Source organism: Sardina pilchardus, chromosome 22 (assembly GCF_963854185.1).
Source record: "Sardina pilchardus chromosome 22, fSarPil1.1, whole genome shotgun sequence".
Taxonomy (NCBI): domain Eukaryota; kingdom Metazoa; phylum Chordata; class Actinopteri; order Clupeiformes; family Clupeidae; genus Sardina; species Sardina pilchardus.
In genome coordinates this window covers 26,594,171-26,614,867 of record NC_085015.1, presented here as the reverse complement: position 1 = coordinate 26,614,867, position 20,697 = coordinate 26,594,171, and the positions used below count along the sequence as shown (strand labels likewise).

Here is a 20,697-nt window from a genome sequence, read left to right as displayed (position 1 = left end):
CACTTTGTCTTCCAGGACCATTAGATTGCGCATGAGCTCTCACTGCCTGCAAACTGCTCCAGCTCTTCCATTACATGTTGAGTGTATTCCTTGGCTATCAGCGATCTGGCCATCTTGCCATTCTAGCCACAGCATACATCAAAATCATTTCATTAATATCCTTAAGTGCATTACTAATCACATATATTTGAAATTTTGACATCATATCTCACTATTAGCCTAAATACTGAGTAAAAAAAAAAAAAAAAGAAATGTTTTAGGATTATCTCAATTCTCACCCCAAAATATAAATGATGTCTTTGGAACTTAGGAATGTATTGGTTGCTCTTATGCTAATGCTCATATGTCCTATTGCCTAATAAAGAAGAAAATGCAGCCAGCTAGTTTAACAAAAAATCATATTTTTGACCCTTGGAAACCTTTTTACCCACATTGTGGTGTGTGGCTCCACTATTCCAGTGCTGTAATCCATCTAATCATGAAAAAGGGTACTACAAGCTGCTCTCCAAACAAGAGCAGTAAGATAGGCTTCTATAATTTCCTTGCATAGTTCCTTCTGATCCTTGCCCCCTTTTCCTCCAACCCACTCTTTCTTTTGGTGCCTCTCCTATTTCTTCCCACCCTCCTCCTTTCCCCTCCCACTTTAGACTCGCAAGAGCTGCAGCCTGTCAAATCCCTTCCTCAACACAAGACACAACAGAGATTGTTGCCTGTGGAGCAGTTTTCCCAAACCTAGCTGTTAGTGAGAGTAGCTTGTAGTTGACAGGATGTTAGTAAATTCCTCAGCAAATGCTCATTTTTATAGGTATCTATTACACAGTGACTCTTTCATCAAGACTTAATTGGAAGGTTTTTATACAGACTGGAAAATACTTGCTATCTACAATGCAGAATCATATCTAAGGCTGACCTGTCCCTTTATTCTGGTAAATCCATGTTGAAGATAGAAGACAACACAGATTCAGAAGGGAGATCTTTTGCAGCATTTGGATTCTGGAGCTGAATGCTGTTAAATGCAACCTGAAGATGCCTTTTATCCCTGAGTGTGGCGGATGCGCACTACCTCCTCTGTAGATGAACTTCTGAGGGATTATAGAAATGATAGCGAGCACCTCATTCTCATTCATTCTGTAAATGCCCCAGTCCGTGGGTAGAAAATCAAGGTAGGACATTTTCCTCTCTAACAAGCCACTGCTGTCTTCTTTTATAACCTATCCTTCTCTATCAGGGCAGATGAGTCAACACCATTAGATTCAGGTGGGGAATTCTCTTTAACATCAAGTTTGTCCACATTGTTGAAAAAGCTTCACCTTTAATCTAAGTGTGCTGTCTTTTGGCTCAGACAACATGTTATTAAAAATTGCAATACTAAAAGAGCCCTTTATAGACCTGAGAAAAGTGATTCAGTCTAATTGGTTCTACCTGCCCTTCATCATTTTCCTCTGTCGTGTGTATTTTGAAGAAAGCATGAAATCAATATCCAAAAGCCCAAACCAAAAATCACAGAGGGTTGCATACCCATACATAAGGGCCTTGACTGTTGTAAGATCAAACTAGCACATATTTGCAGTATCAAATTAAGTTAAGTTCATAACAAATTCAACTATTTAAAATGTCTATAACAGGACAAAACATCGTCCCTTTTAGCAAGTATGGTCTAAAGTATAAAGAAGTGTAAATAAAAAATATCCAGCATCAGGTTGTGTCACAATATTTAAAGTAGTATAATGTAGTATGTGTGAAAGAGCTTGCAGCTAAGCTTCACATTGTCCATAACAGGCCCTTAGATGTTTGTGACAGAGCTTGTGTCTGTACATGTGAAATAACTGTCAACTACAGCCTCTTTAAGATAACCGTTTCAATTCATTCCATTTTCAAAAATGTGCACACTTTCAACATGGACACTGTACACACTGAGGAAGGCAGAACGCCGAAACGCGTCTGTGTGAATAAATGGTGATTATGCATAGTGCGGCCTTCTTTCTTGTTTTTCAATGACAGTTTATACTTGGTCAGCACTCTAAAAACGTTATAAGTCTTGAGTGAAGCCTGCTCCTACCCTTACGAACATGTAAACATGTCACATAAGTAAAAAACATATTCACACTTGAAGGAACTTCCGGATCTCAGATGTGGGCAAGACTTTTTAAGATTTCTAATAAGAATCAGGCACAGACATTTGTCTGGCTTCCTTTGTTGTAAAGGAGACATACTGTATGTAAAAAGATCAAATGTTTGCAGATAAGTCCATCTGTTAGTTTACAATAATAGTAATTCCTTCAATACAGTATGTGACAGGGTTTTTTTTTGTGATAATGGCATCAGACGAACTGTCAGGATTAACACCACTAGCACTTTAAGGTTTGATGGTTGGACTGCTAGACAGTATTCTCCCTTTTGTCCAGTCACAACTCTCTTCATAGTTACATGCAGACAACGCACAGCTTTACATGACCTTTTGACAGGAAGACACTAAACCCTCAGCATACATTTCTGCTAACCTATTGCGTAACAGTGACTACCCATTTCAGGCATGCCCTATTTTGTCCATTCTCATTTTTGGCAAATATTCAAAGAAATTGCATCTGTTTTCTATTTCAACGGTATTATATACTGTGTCTTGAAAAAATACGGGCAAGGTCCCTAAAGGGCATGAGACATCATTACTAATCAAACTATTGTTTGAAATAAAAATGTCATGACTAATGTATCTGGCCCCAGTCACCCTGACTATCTATCTATCTTCCCTGTTGATTGTTATTACTAATGCAAACAACTAATCACTTCCTTGGTTTGCTGTGTTAATGGTTTGTTTCTCATTTGTATATCTCTGCACAGACATGTCCACTGTTTCCATGGAACCTATGGTGGGGCTGGCAGAGCCCATTCCTAATACTACTGACCCACCTCTGAACACTTCATCCCAGGATTCAGCAGCAACCCTCACCATAGGCACTGTCCTCTCCTTCATGTGTCTAGTTGGTGTGTCAGGTAACATCTACACCCTGGTGGTCATGTGCCATTCCATGCGCTCAGCAGCCTCCATGTACATCTACATCATCAACCTTGCACTGGCAGACCTCCTCTACCTGCTCACCATCCCTTTCGTGGTGTGTACACACTTCCTGAAGGGATGGTATTTTGGGGATATAGGCTGCCGGATCCTCATCAGTATGGACTTTCTCACTATGCATGCAAGCATCTTCACCTTGACTGTCATGAGCACCGAGCGCTACTTTGCTGTGCTCAAGCCCCTTGACACAGTCAAACGTTCCAAGAGTTACCGCAAGGCTATTGCAATGCTTGTGTGGGTTGCCTCTCTTGTACTCACCCTACCAATGATAATTGGAATCAAGCTCAAGGTAGTAGGCGACAAACACATGTGTCTGCCCACAATGGATGAACTCTCGTACAAGATTTACATCTCCTTTCTGTTCTGCACCAGCATAGTGGCTCCCGGGATGATTATTGGCTACCTGTACATTCGACTCGCTCGCACATACTGGATCTCCCAGACAGAGACCTTCAAGCAGACCAAAAAGCTCCCCAATCAGAAGGTACTCTATCTGATCTTCACGATTGTCTTGCTCTTCTGGGCCTGCTTCCTCCCATTCTGGATCTGGCAGCTTCTGGGCCAGTTCTACCAAAGCATGGCACTTTCATACAAAATCAAGCGCATCATCAACTATCTGACCACCTGCCTGACGTACAGCAACAGCTGCATCAACCCTTTCCTTTACACCTTGCTCACCAAGAACTATAAAGACTACCTGCGTAAGCGCCAGCGGACTTGGACCACAGGGAGCTACTTTAGTCGGCGGAACCGCTTCCAGCGCTCCCCTCGCCGCTCCCTGTCCTCCAGCAGCCAGCAGTGCACAGAGAGCTTCGTGCTCTCACATACCTCACGCACCAACAACAGCAGTCTGTAAGGTAGGTTGCCTACCATTTGGGGATTCACTACAGAAAAGAACAGCAATGACATGACGACGTCATACCCACTACACAAATGCAATTAATGGTTATGTACTGTAGTCCTGTACAACAAAATGTAAGGTATGATTGAAACAATAAGCCTAATCTTAAAATATTTTTAGAATTAGTTGGTATTGGGGATCAAACCTTAGATTTGACAGCTCAGTATGCACATGAACAGTGATGAATAGTGGCGCCTGCATATTCTGGAGTAAAGGGATACAGGTTCAATCAGAAGACCACTCATACCATATGCTGAGCACACTTTACATTTCATCTTTTCCTCTGTCAGATAGAAGAAGATAATAGTGAAGATAGTTTGAGTAATTTGAATAGCTGGATGCATGAAGCGGGGTATAGGGGGAGTTGGGGAAAAGGCAAAAGGCAGTATGAAAGAGAAATAAATGCATAGTTCACTGAACCAAATGATAAGCAATATTGAAATATATGCACTTTGAATGTATTAAATCCACTGATAGTGACATACAATAATGACCATAGAGATTTGACATATGTAGCCTTGCACTAGGTTCGTATCAAAGCAAAAGGTAAACAGCTATCCTATAAATGATGTGCATGAGCTCAGCTGGGAGAGGGCTATGTAGCCTTTTGTTTCCCAATTGTTTTGTGAATTCATATTTCTCTCCATTGTAAGCAGAACAGACTCACAAAGTCCTACAGCAGTAATTTGTCAAACCATTTTACACAGATAAGATGACATATCAAAACAGTTAGAATCATAAGTAGCCTTCTGTGGATTAGGAATGTTTTTCTGTTTGATAGTCCCATTTTAGAAAGAGGTCAGTTACTGCCAAAATCAATCATCATATGGTATTTTCATAAGCGTAGTGTTTTTAAGCAATAAATCAGTATTACAACTGATAAAATAATATTGAATTAATCAAGGATGGAATAATATTTGAAGGGTTTTTTGCATGTCTGTATCACATATTTTCATCCGTTTTATACTGTAGGATCACTATTTGGCAAATGACAGCCAGCATAATGTGTGAAGTGTGTTAGAACCATTAACAACCATTCAGACCACCTTCCTCGTCCTGTTGGCACAGTACACACACTAATCAGTCCTCCTATGCTGCGTAATTGCATTTCCAGTCTTCTCTCTTCACCCTTTCTACGAGCTTTCATTGCTTTTTTTAGATTGAGATTTTAGCAATTGATAAGACAGTCAGAGAGAGGGAAAAGCGTGACTGACACAGAAAAAAACCGAGCAAATCAATAAGAAAATCATTTAAAAGGTGAGAGGGAAAAAGTGATTTTTCATTATACAAGTTGAAGGGTTTCACTGCTTTTCCTACTTTGCATTGATTGCCTATAACTGATCTAATTAACTGGAGAGAAATACTTCACAAAGCAGCTGACTTGATCAAGGGTGGGTATTTTTCTCTTCAATTTTCATCTCCTCAGAGAGGGTACATTTTTCTAGATGTTTCAGACAGGAATATGATTTATTCACCTTGCATTCCCTGCATATAATGGCTAATTGATTATTATTTTGTTGTGGTTATTATTACTATTATTATTACTATTGTTATTATTATTATTATTATTATTACAATAGTAATCATGATAATTAGCATGGTTTTAAATGATATTTTTTTTTAAAAAGGCAACAGCTTGTAAATAATTATTTGTGAGTGTCTGATATCAAGGCGCACCACCAGACACAATCAAGCATTTAAGCATTTCCACAGCTATTATTAGGTTTCAAAAACAACTTATCACCTGTCCTTACTGGAAGTTCCACAGGAAACAAGTCAGCAGAACTCAATGCTCTCCTCCCAGGCTTGTGTCAGTCGGTGTGTGTGTGTGTGCGTGCACGCGAGTGCGCGTGCGTGCATATGTATGTGCGTGTGTGTGTGTGAGTGTGTGTGTCTGTGTCTGTGTGTTAGTTTGTGTATTGTGTGATGCCAACAGATGACATATTTACTCTTGTATTTCTAAATATAGATTTCACCTAACAACCTAATTTGTTTTAAAACCAAGCTAACATAGAAACACACAGATGCACAAATATAGAGGAAACTATAAACTAAATACCTTATAAAATGTTTTCCACCAAGTTGCCTTATGAATTATGTTTCCTGTATTGCATAAATCTGAAAGAGGAGGAAATCCCGATGTTAAAGGAGAGTGGCATATTTCCTGGAAACAGGATTTAGTTAATCTAAATAAGCTAATACAGTCACTGTGACAAATCCTCTAAAATAAATAGAAAGTCTAAACAAAAGAAAGAAAATCCCGGCTTTGAAGAAGAAATCCAACTCCAACAGCTTTTTTCAAGACCCAGAATATTCCTCCCAAATGCCATTAATCAGCTGTGTTAGTGAGGGTAAGAGTCGTCAGGATTGGGATTACTCCTGCCTCCACCTCTGCAGTTACTAGTAACAATTCATTTGGAGAAACAGATGAGGAATTTCAATGAATATTCATAAATCATGTTTTAATTGTGACTTATGCCTACCGGTATCAATCAAACTAGTGGTGTCAATCTGATAAAAATGTATCTTTACTTAATAGAAAAAACCCAAATGTTGCTTGATTTATACATGAAAAGTATAATGAAATAGCATGGGGTTTTTTTATTGAAAAATGTATGTGAAAATTGAGATTTTATTTTTGCAAATTAACTGTTGGTTTATTTATTTAGGGTGGTGACACACACACACGCACACGCACACGCACACACGCACACACACACACACACACACTTTATTTACTGTTATTTGTATTAACATCTGCTTATTTCTATACATATCATGGATTATGCAGTCCACCATGGCTGAAGTGCCCTTGAGCAAGGCACCTAACCCCTCACTGCTCCCCGAGCGCCGCTGGTTGGGCAGGCAGCTCACTGCTCTGGGTTGTGTGATTCACCTCACTGTGTGTTCACTGTGTGCTGTGTGTTCACTAATTCGGTTAAATTGGGTTAAATGCAGAGAACTGAATTTCCCTCACGGGATCAAAAAAGTATATATTCTATTCTATTCTTATGCTAACCTGAGAATACCCATACAAACATTCTGCAAATTTGGGATTTGCTCAGCAGGTCCGCCATTGAAGCCCATTTCTAATGTCCCTAAAACATGGGCATGCAAATACAATTGCTAATCCAGCATGGACGTGCATTTCTTAGGAAATGAATACAGATCTGCGATTAAAACCTTTGTTGCAACATTGCTACAGTTCTGAAATAATTTGCTAAGAATTTAATGTACCAATCTAAGTGGAATTTCATTGCTAGTTATGCCCCTAGTGGAAGTCCAAAGTCAATGAACTTTTTCCACATACGCTACCAATTGTACAATTGTGAAGGTCTGGGTGTTCCCAGACTAGTATGATGCAGGCATGGCGGAGCAGTAGTAACAATCCTGCCAGACAAAAAGGCCTGGGTTTGAATCCTGAATTTGCTAAATACTTGACAACTTCATTACTTTTGTTTTTAATATTCTTCTTTGGAAAAGAGCATCTGCTAGATACTGTATTTGCACTTCAATTCACCTTGTTTGGTATGGTTTTCATATCTTACATCCTGTTGATGGGTCATTCTGAAGTCCAAGTTCAGCTCATGTCCTTGACATGCTCATTTAAGCTAAAACAGGGCTCAGTCCTCTTACTGGCAAAGCTGGCAAAAAGCATGATCTCATACAGTAGATGCCATATACCCTAGATAAGGTCACACCTTCATCTGGTACAATATGCGTCTACCTTCTCATTCCATTGCAAGATCCAAAACCTCCAACCCAGTTCTCCTCAGTTGTTGCCTCTGCTCTATCTCCACCTACTAGTACATACTCTTCTCTAGCAGCTAGATGTTTATGAGGCCACAGAGTCACTGTGCTTCACGCTGAGCTATCTGGATCGCCTGTGTCCCCAGTAGACCTGCCCAATCCAACCTCACCCTTGTTGAATGATGCCCTCCAATTGCTGAGCTCCAATCTCAGAGCTGCAGAGAGAATGGCTAAAATCTAAATTAGCCAATGATCTCACAAGCTGCCAGACACTGCTACGGCTACTATATACTCAACAATACAACATGTAGCAGTCCTACTACCTACGTACTGTACATTTACACTTATTCATAGCATACACTTTTCATACAAAGTAATTTACGTCAATTCGGTTACAAGGGACTACATTGTAATAGAAAAGTGCTGTGTGTGTAAGTGCAGTATGGCAAGTCCATGTGATTCATTTTAAAGAGTTTTATGTGTTCAGGATGCTGTAGTCCACCACCATTTCCTTTGTTTTTCTGACATTTAGGGTCAAGTTGTTGAAGTTGTTGTTGTCTTCTCTTCCTATCCAAAGCTAGCGAAAGGGCGGTCTCTGAATTTCTCTCACGGAATATCCTCCTTGATCAAAACAGTCTGACTTCAACAACAGCCACTCAACTGAAACAGCTCTGTTGTTTGTGACAGAAGCCTTAAAAGAAGCAAGAGCAACAGACCAGTCCTCGATATGCCATACTCTCAAACATTGGCATCACGTCTCTGAATGTCTCTCAGATGTATCCATTATGCATGAAGAAACACCTCCTTCAGCTGTACCTAACAAAGACTGAACTGCTGATCCTCCCAGTCAAACCAACTATACATCATCACATCAATATCAAAATTGATTTCCTATCACTTGCTCATACCAAGGTTGCACCAAACTGAACTGTTATGATTAATGACCAACTGACCTTCTCTGACGATGTTGCCTTACCTTGGTCACCCAGCTGTGCTGCTTTGCACCATTAATATAAGAAAAATCAGGTCATACCTAATTCAATATGCAGACCCAATTCCTGGTACAGGCCATGGTTATGTTGCACCTCAACTACCGTAATGCCCTGCCAGCCTATATGGTGAAACCCTTACAGATGCAGTGTCATGTCTGATCTCCAATAAATCCAAAAGGGCACGTTACCCTATGGTTCATCGAGCTCCACTGGCTACCTGTGTGGCCTCCGCATCAAATTCAAATCACTAATGCACTGACTAATCCACCCATGGAGTGCTTTGCGACAATTACGTTCAAATGTCTGGTTGCAAATCCCAAGGACAAATCCCAATGAAATATTTTACATTTCACTTTCGACCAGTTTTTTTCTTGGTCTGTCATGTTATGATCTTCAGTGGTGTCACAATAGCAATGTGTGATCGATGCACCTGACCTCATTTTTTCATTGATACACATAAGGGTGTGCAAGTTCATTTGCTATCTAGACCTCTTTATTTAGACAACGTGTGGGCCTTTGTTGGCCACAAACTATCAAAGAAAGTTCCGTTGCCCCTAGCGCGGTGATGTGTCAGGTGTAAGATAGGGCCCTGAGTGTCTGGAATCAGGTCTATTGAGAAAATCCTGGGGCAGCATGCACCCTTTGCTCAAGCTCCAACGATGATGGACTAGATTGTTTGTTCACAGATCTTGAAGCAAAGCCGCCTTACAGTGAACTGCTCTTGGCTATCTCCAGCCCATTTGATTGAATGGGCCCTATAATCTCTCGCTTTCAGTACTTTCCAGTGCTGGTGGACAGCATGGTCAATTTCAGCACCTCAAATAGGTTTTTGAAGACTGTGTTTACAGTTCCTTCCCCTCAGACTCCTCCCCACTGCCTGGATCAGGCCAACCCAGGCCCAAGGGCCTAGGGACCACGCTGCTTACTCCTCACATCTAGCAGCACACACTGAACCAGAGCCCAGCAGTGACAGCACTGCTATTCCTTTTCTTCCCACATTCCCACTAGCCACATAGCTTATAGGGCTTCTCAGATGGAAAGCGGACCCCATTCTCTGCCCTTTCTGTCATCTGAAAGACAACTCAAAACGAAAGTGCCCAACAGCCACCCCAAAAGCTGAACCTTTTTTTCATCTTGGGAGGCAGGCAGGCATGTTCTCACGCAAGTGGCAAGAATGTTGGGACAGCGCCCGCCGTACAGCCACTCAAATCGCCTGCTTGCCCGCCCACTTGTGTGCCGTTATTTAGCTGACTTAATTATGTAAAGAGAGCGTAAATATAAGGATTCAAGGGTGAAAAATAATCTTGTGGTGATAAATAAAACTGTTATCACAAGTGTTGATGATTGAGAGCACAGAAATGACATTCGCTTGGGGCCACTCACCGGGGCTGTCCCCAGCTTGCTCTCACTTTGAAATTTCTCTTCGCTCTCTGTGTATTTTTTCCAATTTGAGCGTCATGGTAGCCTAGAAATCTAGACGCACCCTAGCGGCAAAACATTTGTTTTGCCTAGCGGGATGGTCCAGGGTCGCACCGTTAGAGTGGAGTTACACTTGCTGCAGACAACGCGTTCGTGTTCGCATCATGGCTGCCTCGCGCATTTTGCGGTCGTTTGGTGCGTCAGTCGTGCACGTCGTCGCAAGCAAACATGACGCGTCCGCGAGATGCAATACTGACAAGAAAGTAGGGGGGGGTCATGGCCAAAAAAGTGACTGCAAGATGCATTATCGACATCAAAGCTGGGGGCAATCATGAGAGTAAACAATGGCACATGGCCACATCCACATCTGATATTAGGCTACTATAGTCTCCCCCTAGTGAAGACCTCCAGTAGGGTGCGTAATGCTGCAGCGAGTCTGTACACAGGACACAGCAGGTCGCATGCGGGCGCATATGCTTACGCTTGGTCTAACAGCAAGTATAACTCCACAATGCCTCATTTCGTTACATGGAAATGTGACGAAATGAGGCAAACATTGGTGGACGCAAGCGTGTGACCGCACCATTAAGGCCAAGCCTGCGTTCGGCACCAAGTTAGCCTCTCCAATCAGAACGCTCTATCTGTGTACAGAGTCCTTGAGCCCGCCTTAGCTCACCTTCGGGTTCCGATATTGACGCCAGGGGGCTTGACCATGCGTCCTCGTTTGACGAGTTGGGTGTGAGACTGTGTTGCAACAACCATAGAGAACAACGAAAGATGGATGTGGCTAACGAAGCGCACTCGTTTGAATCGGCTTTGGAAGAGTTAAGACTTGGGTTTTTCTTTGAAGGTTGCGCAGAAAGAAGCACTCAAGTCATTCATTTTAAAGAAGATTGTATTTGTCGTTTTGCCGACCGGCTACGAGTGGTCACAAGTGCTGGCCTATTACGTGCAGAGTAGTTTGAAAGACACCGGTTCATCGCACCCACAGGCTTCAGCTCTGTGAATGGTCCGACTCCAGACTATACATTTCTGTATAGTTTGGCTTGCCAGGCTAGCGTCATGGATTAAGATGGCTTGACCAGATGATTGACACCCAATCGATATGGTGAGTTCAATAAGCAGTTCAATCAACATACAGTCTGGTCAAGTCCATGACGTGTTTCAGGCAGGATAATAAGGAAGCACTTCATGCCTGCTGTAAACTTGGAGGACCCGACTTTAAATATCCTTTAAATATCTCCAAAGAATTTGTTCATGAGACCACACTGGGAAAACAAATACAGGAAATACATTAATAAGTTACCAGAACTGCTAACTTTGGAGGAGCAAGAAGGAAAATGTCTCCGACGAATGTTCCTATCTGTACTGTTAATTTAGTGATAAATGATCTTGCCTATTTGTAATGATATTGTATCCTTGTATCCTTGATAGTGAGAATCATCTCTTGTGTTGTTGCAAGAGAAGCCGCCATGGTTGGAGAATCCTTCTACACAAACAAAAAATCTGACCCGACGTGTTCATTTTTCCTCTATACAGTAGAGGGTCCAAATGTCCAAATATTAGATGTTGCATAAAGGCAACATAAGTCAGCTAAATAACGGAATACACTTACTGTATCAGCAATTTGGCTAAAGAAAATGGTAATCTGCGTGTTTCTATCTATTATGCAAATTGAAACATGCAAATTCTAATGATGTAGGGAAGAATTGTGAGCTAAAGGCTCAAAACGCGATAAAATCTAAGAGTTTAAACCATCAGCTTTAGTTGCATTACACCAAAAGCAAATAGTGAGTTAATGAGAGTTAAAGTGAGTAATAAATCTTCCTCTAGCAAATGAAATGTCTATTAGCAGAATCCAGATTTCTAGACACCAATTTACATAGCTTTTTCAAGCTGAACTTCTCCCTTCTTATTTAGTCTCATTTTAGTGACTTATTTAGTCACTAAAATGAGTCTATATTATTATTATTATTATTATTAGTAGTAGAAGTAGTAGTAGTAGTAGTAGTATTGCTATAAGTATTTAGGCTTTATGACTTTAATCATTTGTTCAGAATTTTTTTTTTATCATTGCATCAATACTGTATTATTTTTTTGCCCTTTTATGCCTTTAATGATAGGATAGTAGAGAGAGACAGGAAGTGAGTGGGAGAGAGCGTTGGGGTGGGATCCGGAAAGGACCACAGGGCGGGAATCGAACCTGGGTCGCCGGTGTGCGGTGCAGGTGCCCTAGCCAGTCACGCCACGGCTGGGGCCAATATTGTATTATTTATATGCCAGTGCATTTTACATAAACACTGTATTTCTGAGAAGACAAGAAGACTGTTTGTTACCATATACAGGGTCCGTCTCTTTGACAGGTCTGATTTGTTGCATGAGTAATGGCCATGAGCTGGTAAAGAGCTGTGAGTGTGTAAAGCTCACGCCCTTAATCCTGCATTAATGTGCTAATGAGCCCCATGCAGCACCCCTGAGCTTTTCCCTCATATGCCTAACCTCTCTACCTAGAGTGGCAAACGTGATACAGCGCAGGACTCTCACTGTATCTGTGTACTGGAAACGCTTGTTGGTAAAACTGTCCACCGCACCCTAACTGAATCAAGACAGTTGACTTCATTTATAGCCTTGCTTCTTGCTTTGTTGCATGCTTGTAAATACTTTCCCAGTGATCCTGGAAAGAACATAATGTTTCCCACTTAACTCCTGCATCTCCTCTGTCTCCGCTTGCTCTTCTTACTTAATCATGCGTATTACTCTGATTTCAGTTATTGTCATTTCCAATTAAATGGGAGAAACTTGAAAAGTAACAGAAATCCAGCTGATAAAAACAAATCTCTTGACCTGATTTTAGTTACTGAATCAATGCATGGTGGATTGAGTAACTGGAACATAAAGGTGGGACATGCCTTGTTGACAGGACTGGTTTTTAAATGAAAATTCAGAAGCTTTGATTACAGGGTTTCTACCCGTTGGCTTCCCCACGGCTCTTTCCAGGTCTCGCTTCAGTAGAGTAGTTGAAGGCTGACTCTGCCTCTGAACTGGCATACTAAAAACATAGGCACGCACACAAAAACACGCACACAGGACATCCCATGCCTTATCATGATGTTTAGATAACCACTGATGTTTAGATAACCCAATGCGTTGCCTTCCATGAGCTTTCAAGTGACCCTACACACATGTAATCACTTTAGATAAAAACATAAAAGCTTAATAAGGGCATGAAAAAAAGGGACTTAAGCGCTCTAATGTATATTTTACAACATCGATGTTCCAGTGAGTTTCAAAAAGGAATGTCATCTTCTTAAGAGTTTTTATTTTTTATTTTTAAGAAATGTTTTTTTATTTATTGTCATGTACGTCTGTGTGGCAAGAGCTGTTTTCTATTTCTTCCGTTTCTGTCTTTCCAGTGACTTGTTAAGTCGCTCTGCTCATCCTATAGCCTGTCTTCATTAGTTTTGCTCCCAGTAAACACTCTATTGTGAATGGAAAGGGTGGTCTGGGAAAGCACTATGGTGTGTCCCAGAGGAGCAGGGGAAGTAATTAAAGTGCTATGAAGCATGCCGTAAGCACAAGACGGGGAAATGGTGTGCTAGGGCAGGGCTCGGGGCACAGCACACAATCCACAGGATGGGGCAAAGTGGGTGGCAGAAGCTGTGCCCGCTCCCCGTGCGCAGAGCGTGTGCATCAATTCAGATGCCATGATAGTTGCTCTCCTCTTTACTGAACACCTGGATTTGTAATCACCTTTAGCCCTCATTCAGGTCATATATATTCTTGTAGTAAACAATGTCTTATTGGACATAAGGTGACTATTAAGTCCTTTGGAGCCAAGCCATGCAGAATCGGGTTAGGGGGGATACATCATGCATGTGAGGATTTTCAATGAATTTCACTTAGAGTCAGTGCAAGGAGGCCAGCACGGGGAGACAAGTTCATATCTAACTATTTTGAAGCATTATATAGTTTGGGTTAAATTGAAGAGAATCAACCACGATGTAAATTCTTTGCGTATTCATTAAGATGTAATATGACTGAATGTGTTGATGATAAATAAGATAGTGATGTTATAGCCACATATCCTCTTAGTGAGTGAGCTCTATTTAATCATTATGGCATGAGTTTTTGAGAGGGCGTGCGCATGTGCATGAGTGGTGTTTTTGAGGGAAATGTGATATCATCCCCTAAAAATCCACTGCAATTTTCACAACACGAGTTTGGTAATAACACATTGTGTGAGACCAGTCCCATAGTAACACTGGGAAGATGACAGTCCTGTGGGATTTGGTTAAATTCAGATTTGCTGAGAAGTGATTGCTGTGATAGCTTCAACAAGGTCACTAAATCCCACTTCCTTTCAAATTGCTTCAGATCCTGAGAAACGTTTGCCCACAGACATGACTCATATCCACTCCACAGAACCCTGAGAAATCTTTTCTGATGAATTATCTGCTTATCAGCTGCCCTTTATGAACCACTCTTAGAAAGAAAAGTTAGAATTTCACGACACGTTTTTTTTGGATGTTTGATGGCATGATCAGGATGTCATGATTATTGTGGAGAACAGTATCTAAATTGTATTGTTGTCATTCCTATGTAATTCATTGCCTATTTTGGAGAATATACAGCTTCCCAAAGTGTGCCATTAGTTATGTTTTAAATGGGTTATAAGAAATGATAATTTTCACGCTGAACTTCTCCCTTCTTATTTAGTCTCATTTTAGTGACTTATCAAGAATATACATATATTCAAGAAAATATGTACTGGTGTTATACTCCGAGTCCTTAAATATTCAAAACAAGTATTTTTCTAGCTTAATCAGAAGTAGATACAAACCTGATACACAATGTAACCCATAAAACTTGCCTATACAATATAAGGTTCATTGCAGATTCATTCATTTATTCATTCATTGCAGTTTTATCTTGTGTGTGACTAAATGCCCCACCAGTATTGAGATTTTGCTGTTTTATTCTCTTGAATTAATGTTCTATTAGCCCGGGACCCTATGGACTTGTTTGAAATTGCTCTGCAGGTCCTTCTGGAGACTTCCCCATTGAAGCCGATTTCCAAAAAACCCAGGAGCCATCTTAACTGTTTATCTGGCATGGGGCAGACTTTATATGATGACAGAGGGAAGTGTAAAATTAGCATTGTTCAACACAACCAACTATCAAAATGTAAACAAAGCTTTTTAATTTTGTCTGGGAGAATACGTTATCTTGTGTTTTTCGACAAATGGATTTTGGACTTTCATTAATCCCATTCTCAGTGACTGAGTTTTGATAAGCAAAAAATAAGTTAGCTCAGGGTCTTAGGTGACGCTCATTTTTGCGTCAGAAAATACATCAGTCAGAACCTATTATCAGCCTTTTAAATAGAGAGTTTATATCTATATCAAGTATGACATTAATAACTTTTTCACACATCAAATTCTCAGTTGACACTCTGTTCTGTTTGGAGAATTCATCTTTCAGCTTCTTATAGCAAAAGTCAATTATTAGAAGATATGGGGACCTACATAAATGATGGGCAGTGCCAAGTCAAACTAATTTATGCTAATAGTTAATTTATGCTAAATGCCAATTTATAACTAAATAAAATATAATTAATAATGTATTGCCATGAGCAAGGTCCTAAGTGCAACCATCAATGGAACCATCAATGCTCCCACATGCCTCATTTGTTCATGCAAGACACACTTTGCTCATTGACTTTGCCTTTTTCCCATCATTTGAATGAGGCTCACAGTAACCCAGGAGTAATTCTATCAACAGATGGTAAACAGATGTTTATCTTAAATGTATGCCCTCTGGAGGTGACTGTCGAACAGCTGCTGAAGTTTGCTTAATAAGACCTCTGAAAGTTGTGGATATGGCAGCTGGCCAGCCAAGACAAACACTGAAAGGAAAAACAAACTCACACGTCAACATTACCTTTTGTCTATGGTACTGTAGGAAAATATATCTTCCCCTGTCTGTCACCATATCACTCTTCTGCCACTCCTCTTTGCATTTAGGGACACAGTTTGAACTTTGTGGAAAAAAATATTCTTGAGAGTTATGATGTAATAATGGGATAATAAATATCTTTCCGGGTCCAACAGCTTTCAAACTCACATGTTATTCTCCATAGACAGTAAAATAAACTATCATTTTCCGCTATTCTGACTAGCCTTTAAGAAAATTGTCATCTTATACGGACTTGTTGCCTCAACCTAATCAAATCTATATTTCTCGCGGAAGCCTGGACGTTACCCATTAGGCTAATACATCATCTGGCTGCATAGCTACAGTGATTAGGCCTACTTTGTTCAAGTTTAGCGATTTTGTTTTAAAGCCGCTAAAACAAAGGTGGTGATGACAACATTTACAAGCGCCTGGCTGCGCTAATAAACGTCTTTTCACAAAATAGCTGCTGGGTCTGTGACGTCGGACTTAACAACCGAGTAGGTTTCGGTTGACATACCTAAAGGCTTTGCAGTTTCACATTACAATATATCTACATTCCGTATTTTCCGGAGTATAAGTCGCACCGGAGTATAAGTCGCACCAGTCAAAAAATGCCTCATGAAGAGGAAAATGCCATATAAGTCGCACCTGACTATAAGTCGCATTTATTCAGAAATGTATTCACAAAATCCAAGACCGAGAACAGACAGAGGCTGTAACTAGACACAGAGGCCAACATTATAATATTAATGATGAGAAGGTGTGAATGGCCACCCATGGCCAGACATGTTAAATTTCATATATAAGTCGCACCTGACTGTAAGTCGCAGGGCCAGCCAAACTATGAAAAAAAGTGCGACTTATAGTCCGGAAAATACGGGTACAGTGAATCAGCAAGCCAAGAAAATAATACTGCTGACTGGTGATTACTGGTGGTAGTTGTAGTAAGGCGTGCCCCCTTAAATGTAAAGTGCTTTTGGTACGCAGAAAAACACTATATAAATGCAATGTGCTATTGCTGTTTGTTGGTAAGGAGAACAAAGTCAAAAGTGTCGAACATGCTAGTAAATAGACATGGGGTTTTGATGGGAATAAATATTCAGTTATTCAGTAGATCTAGGTAGCCTTCTGATTTCATAACCACAAAATGTGCTGCACAATTGAGGCCAGACATAAGACTGCCTCTGCAGGCTTGTGCAGTGGGCGCAAAGCATGAGGGGTACATGGGGGTACATGGTGCCATGCACTTTTCTTCATAACCTGCCCTGCCCGGCTCTAGAGTATGGCAAATCTGAAGTCATCAGACCATCATGACCTTTTTCCATTGTGCCACAGTCCAATTCTTATGCCCTCTAGCAGATGAAAGCGTTCTTTCCAATTAGCTTCACAAACAAGTGGTTTTGCTATGGCCACGCAGCTGTTTAGTTTCAATTCAACTCAATGAGTTCTTGTGACACTGTGTGTGTGTGTGTGGAACTCACTCGTCATCCATAGTAGCCACTGTAAAAGTCTCTGGAGGCAGTGTTATGATCTGGGTTGCTTCAGTCTTTTCTTCCCTGATGGCATATTCCAAGATGGCAATGCCAGGGGTTATCTATCTCCATCTACCTACCCGAGGAATCACTGAGTCATGAATTAGCCTCTAGAGTCCTGACCCCACCCTTAGGTCATTACAATGGAGAGGACTTTACAAAGTGGTTGTATAAAGTTGATGAAACAGTGAGTCACCCCACAGATATATTTTTGTGGCTCAAGACGTCCAACCACTGAAATAAATTCTCATGTTTTTCCTATGTTTGCTCTAAAGTTTTTGATATTCTTTGATAGCACATTTACAAGCCATTCTTCTATCCATCCCATACAATAATGATGCACATTGGTCATTATCAAACCATGTAACCAGAATTTCCTGTTGCACTCTGCACAACAAAATATTTCACAGTTTAGAAATGCATACCTTCTGTGATATTACCTTGTAATTACCTGGCAGTGTCTACACAAAGTGTGAAGCAACTGAATTTCATTTGCAATATTAGCTTCCACAAGATATGAATAGTTTGCCTTTTATCATACTGCCAATTCATGAAACAATAGGTGTCGAGGACTACCGTAATAGGCAATGGGATGGAGGTATGATGGATAAAGCGACCTCATTCTTGGCTCAGGGTTTGTGACTTAATCAATTCCATACCACACTGAAGCAAGGTCCACCTCAGACAAATGCCTTTCTCTGAGACACGAGAGCCAACAGGGTGGAAAGTTTGTGTGCGTGTGAGTTTAGAGCAGCAGATGCAGACAGCCTACAACTCTTGGTAATAAAACGTTTTTTTTTTTTATTTTTTTTTGCAGGGACCAAGGAGAGACAGACTGCCAAACTCAGAAGTAAAGTTGCATCCATGCTAAAAGAGGAATATGTGGTGGACCCGATTCAACGGTCAGGATGACATATCACCACGGCTTCATAGATTTCGGGTGCCTCAAAACAGCCAAGCATGCTTAGGAAAGGAAAACTAATATGAGTGCTGTCTTTTCTCTGCCTCCAGTATTTCACAGAATTGTTACCTTTACAAAGTTGTTTTGTGCACCTGACCTCCTTGTTGATGCTTGGCAGAAGTGTAATACCTCATTAATCTGTATCCATATTGTATTCCATGGTATTTATCTAATCATGAATGAGCTATCCACACAGAACCAGGCCCCTTTTCTGTATATGTTTTCAACCACTGATAAAAAACAAACAAAAAAACAAAAACAAAATGCATGTTCTTGGTGAGTTTACAAAGTGCTTTTTTTTAATCATGTCAGTCAAATGTAAAGTTTAAACGTTTGTGTGCAATGTAATTAAACAACACTCCCAAACCTGCCATTATCTTTTGGCTCTGTAGTGCAGCACATTCTTTGCATGTTTACATGTAAAACATGGAGGCAGAGGGTTTCCTCATGGTCTAATGCTTCTTTTTTTTTTGAGAATCTGAAAAGTATTTCAGATATGCAGGATTACTACAGTATGTGCTGCTCTCACAGTTTTCTACACTCTTAAAATGAATGTGTTGGAAACAACACAAACTGTGTTGTCCCTATTTGGACACAAGTTGTGTTGTTTTCAACACATTTGCTTTAAGAGTGTACATATGGTCAAGGGCAACTAATGTGCTTGTATTTCATTATCTGTGTGTCTGTCTATGCATCTTTCAGCTTAGAATTACACATATTCTAGCATTTCATGATGTGAAAATCTGATGACATCAGCGGGTTAGTCTGACTGACCCAATTACTGATCGTGTTTTAATTCAAACAAAATTCCTTTCTACTTTGCACCACTGTGTTACACTTGTGATGAGGCTTTAATCCCTCAGCTGTTTTAGTAACCGTCTGTGATAATATACAAGAGATTATCGGGAAAAGCACTCTAATTATATCTACAACTGTTTTCAGATATCATTGTGGTGTGATTAAACGTGGGGTTGCAAGCCTCCCTGCTAGGCTGCTAGTCATGTTTTTCATCTTTTCCTGCTCTGCATTCCTGACTCCATTCATCAGTGGCACTGCTGATTAGCTAAACACACGTAATGTAACTCATCAAGGGCCTTTTTCATTACACAGACTCTAATCAAATGTGCTTGGAGGAGACATAGATGTAATGTTTTCAGCACAAGGGAGTGCCAGGAGCACAAATGAGACCTCCTGGATCCTCCACCGAAACCCGGTGTGACAGCTGCATTAGTTTGCATCATTTGAACTGTGCGCACCACACAGTTGTCTTTTTATGGGTCTCAAGGACCCCTCTTATTAGCCATTATGAGTTCATCCATATTGTTCTTTGGTATCATAGTGGAACACTATGAAACGCTGAAGGAAATTAGACCAGAACATAACTCAAGTTATGTGAGTGGACACACGCACGCAGATGGAAAGCCAGATGGACTTGATTACAATAGCCTCTGCCCCCTATCGGGGCAAGGGTGTTGTGCTAGTATCTGAAAGTGTGCACAGACAGCGACATAAGATAAAGATGTGTGTTGTTTTACATTTTCTGTTTCATTCAATGAAGAAAAATTAATCAGTCTTCCCCTTCTAAGGAACTTGAATTGTTTTCATCAAACGCAGAAAGACACACATCCCAAATCAGGGAGACGCTGGGCTTTCCGCTCCAATAAGAGAATTCATTCAAACTTTGGGTCAGTTACCACAGTAACAGACTCTGTAAAACTAACCTGCTCGCCTGCAGGCTTTCTTAACACACCCTGTTTCTCCACATCACCTCCCTCCTGTGCACAGCTTTGGACATGCGGTGTCATTTCCTCATTTACTGGTACAATGCTTAGCCAAATGAATTTGCATAGCCTATCCAGAAAGGATTCTGAGATAACACATGCATGTGCCATCATTCCCTAATGACCAGTCGATTGTTAACATTTTGTCTATAGGAATATAACGTATATTGTTATCATTTTTAAATGATGATAATAAAATGAAGATGTATTCAGTAGCTTAAAGGTAGGGTATGGAATTAGCTTTGTTGGCCATTTTTGCAAAATCACTTGAAATCCTATTCCTAACCCACTTATAGCCACTAAGTTGGAAGCACTGAAATGGAAATTAAACAC

The 20,697-nt window shown here is 40.6% G+C and overlaps 1 protein-coding gene across 1 annotated transcript; it reads left to right on the top strand.

The window, feature by feature from the left end:
- The first annotated feature begins 719 nt into the window (after positions 1–719).
- On the top strand, positions 720–19,517 carry LOC134070065 (urotensin-2 receptor). The gene is made up of 3 exons (XM_062526272.1): positions 720–1,163; positions 2,839–3,930; positions 18,440–19,517. Exon 2 carries the CDS (start codon positions 2,841–2,843, stop codon positions 3,927–3,929), a length of 1,089 nt encoding a protein of 362 aa, XP_062382256.1. The 5' UTR covers positions 720–1,163; positions 2,839–2,840; the 3' UTR covers position 3,930; positions 18,440–19,517.
- Positions 19,518–20,697: the final 1,180 nt, after the last annotated feature.

Excerpts from the sequence above, each read along its gene's own strand:
- LOC134070065 (XM_062526272.1), top strand. The coding sequence starts at position 2,841 with ATGTCCACTGTTTCCATGGAACCTATGGTGGGGCTGGCAGAGCCCATT.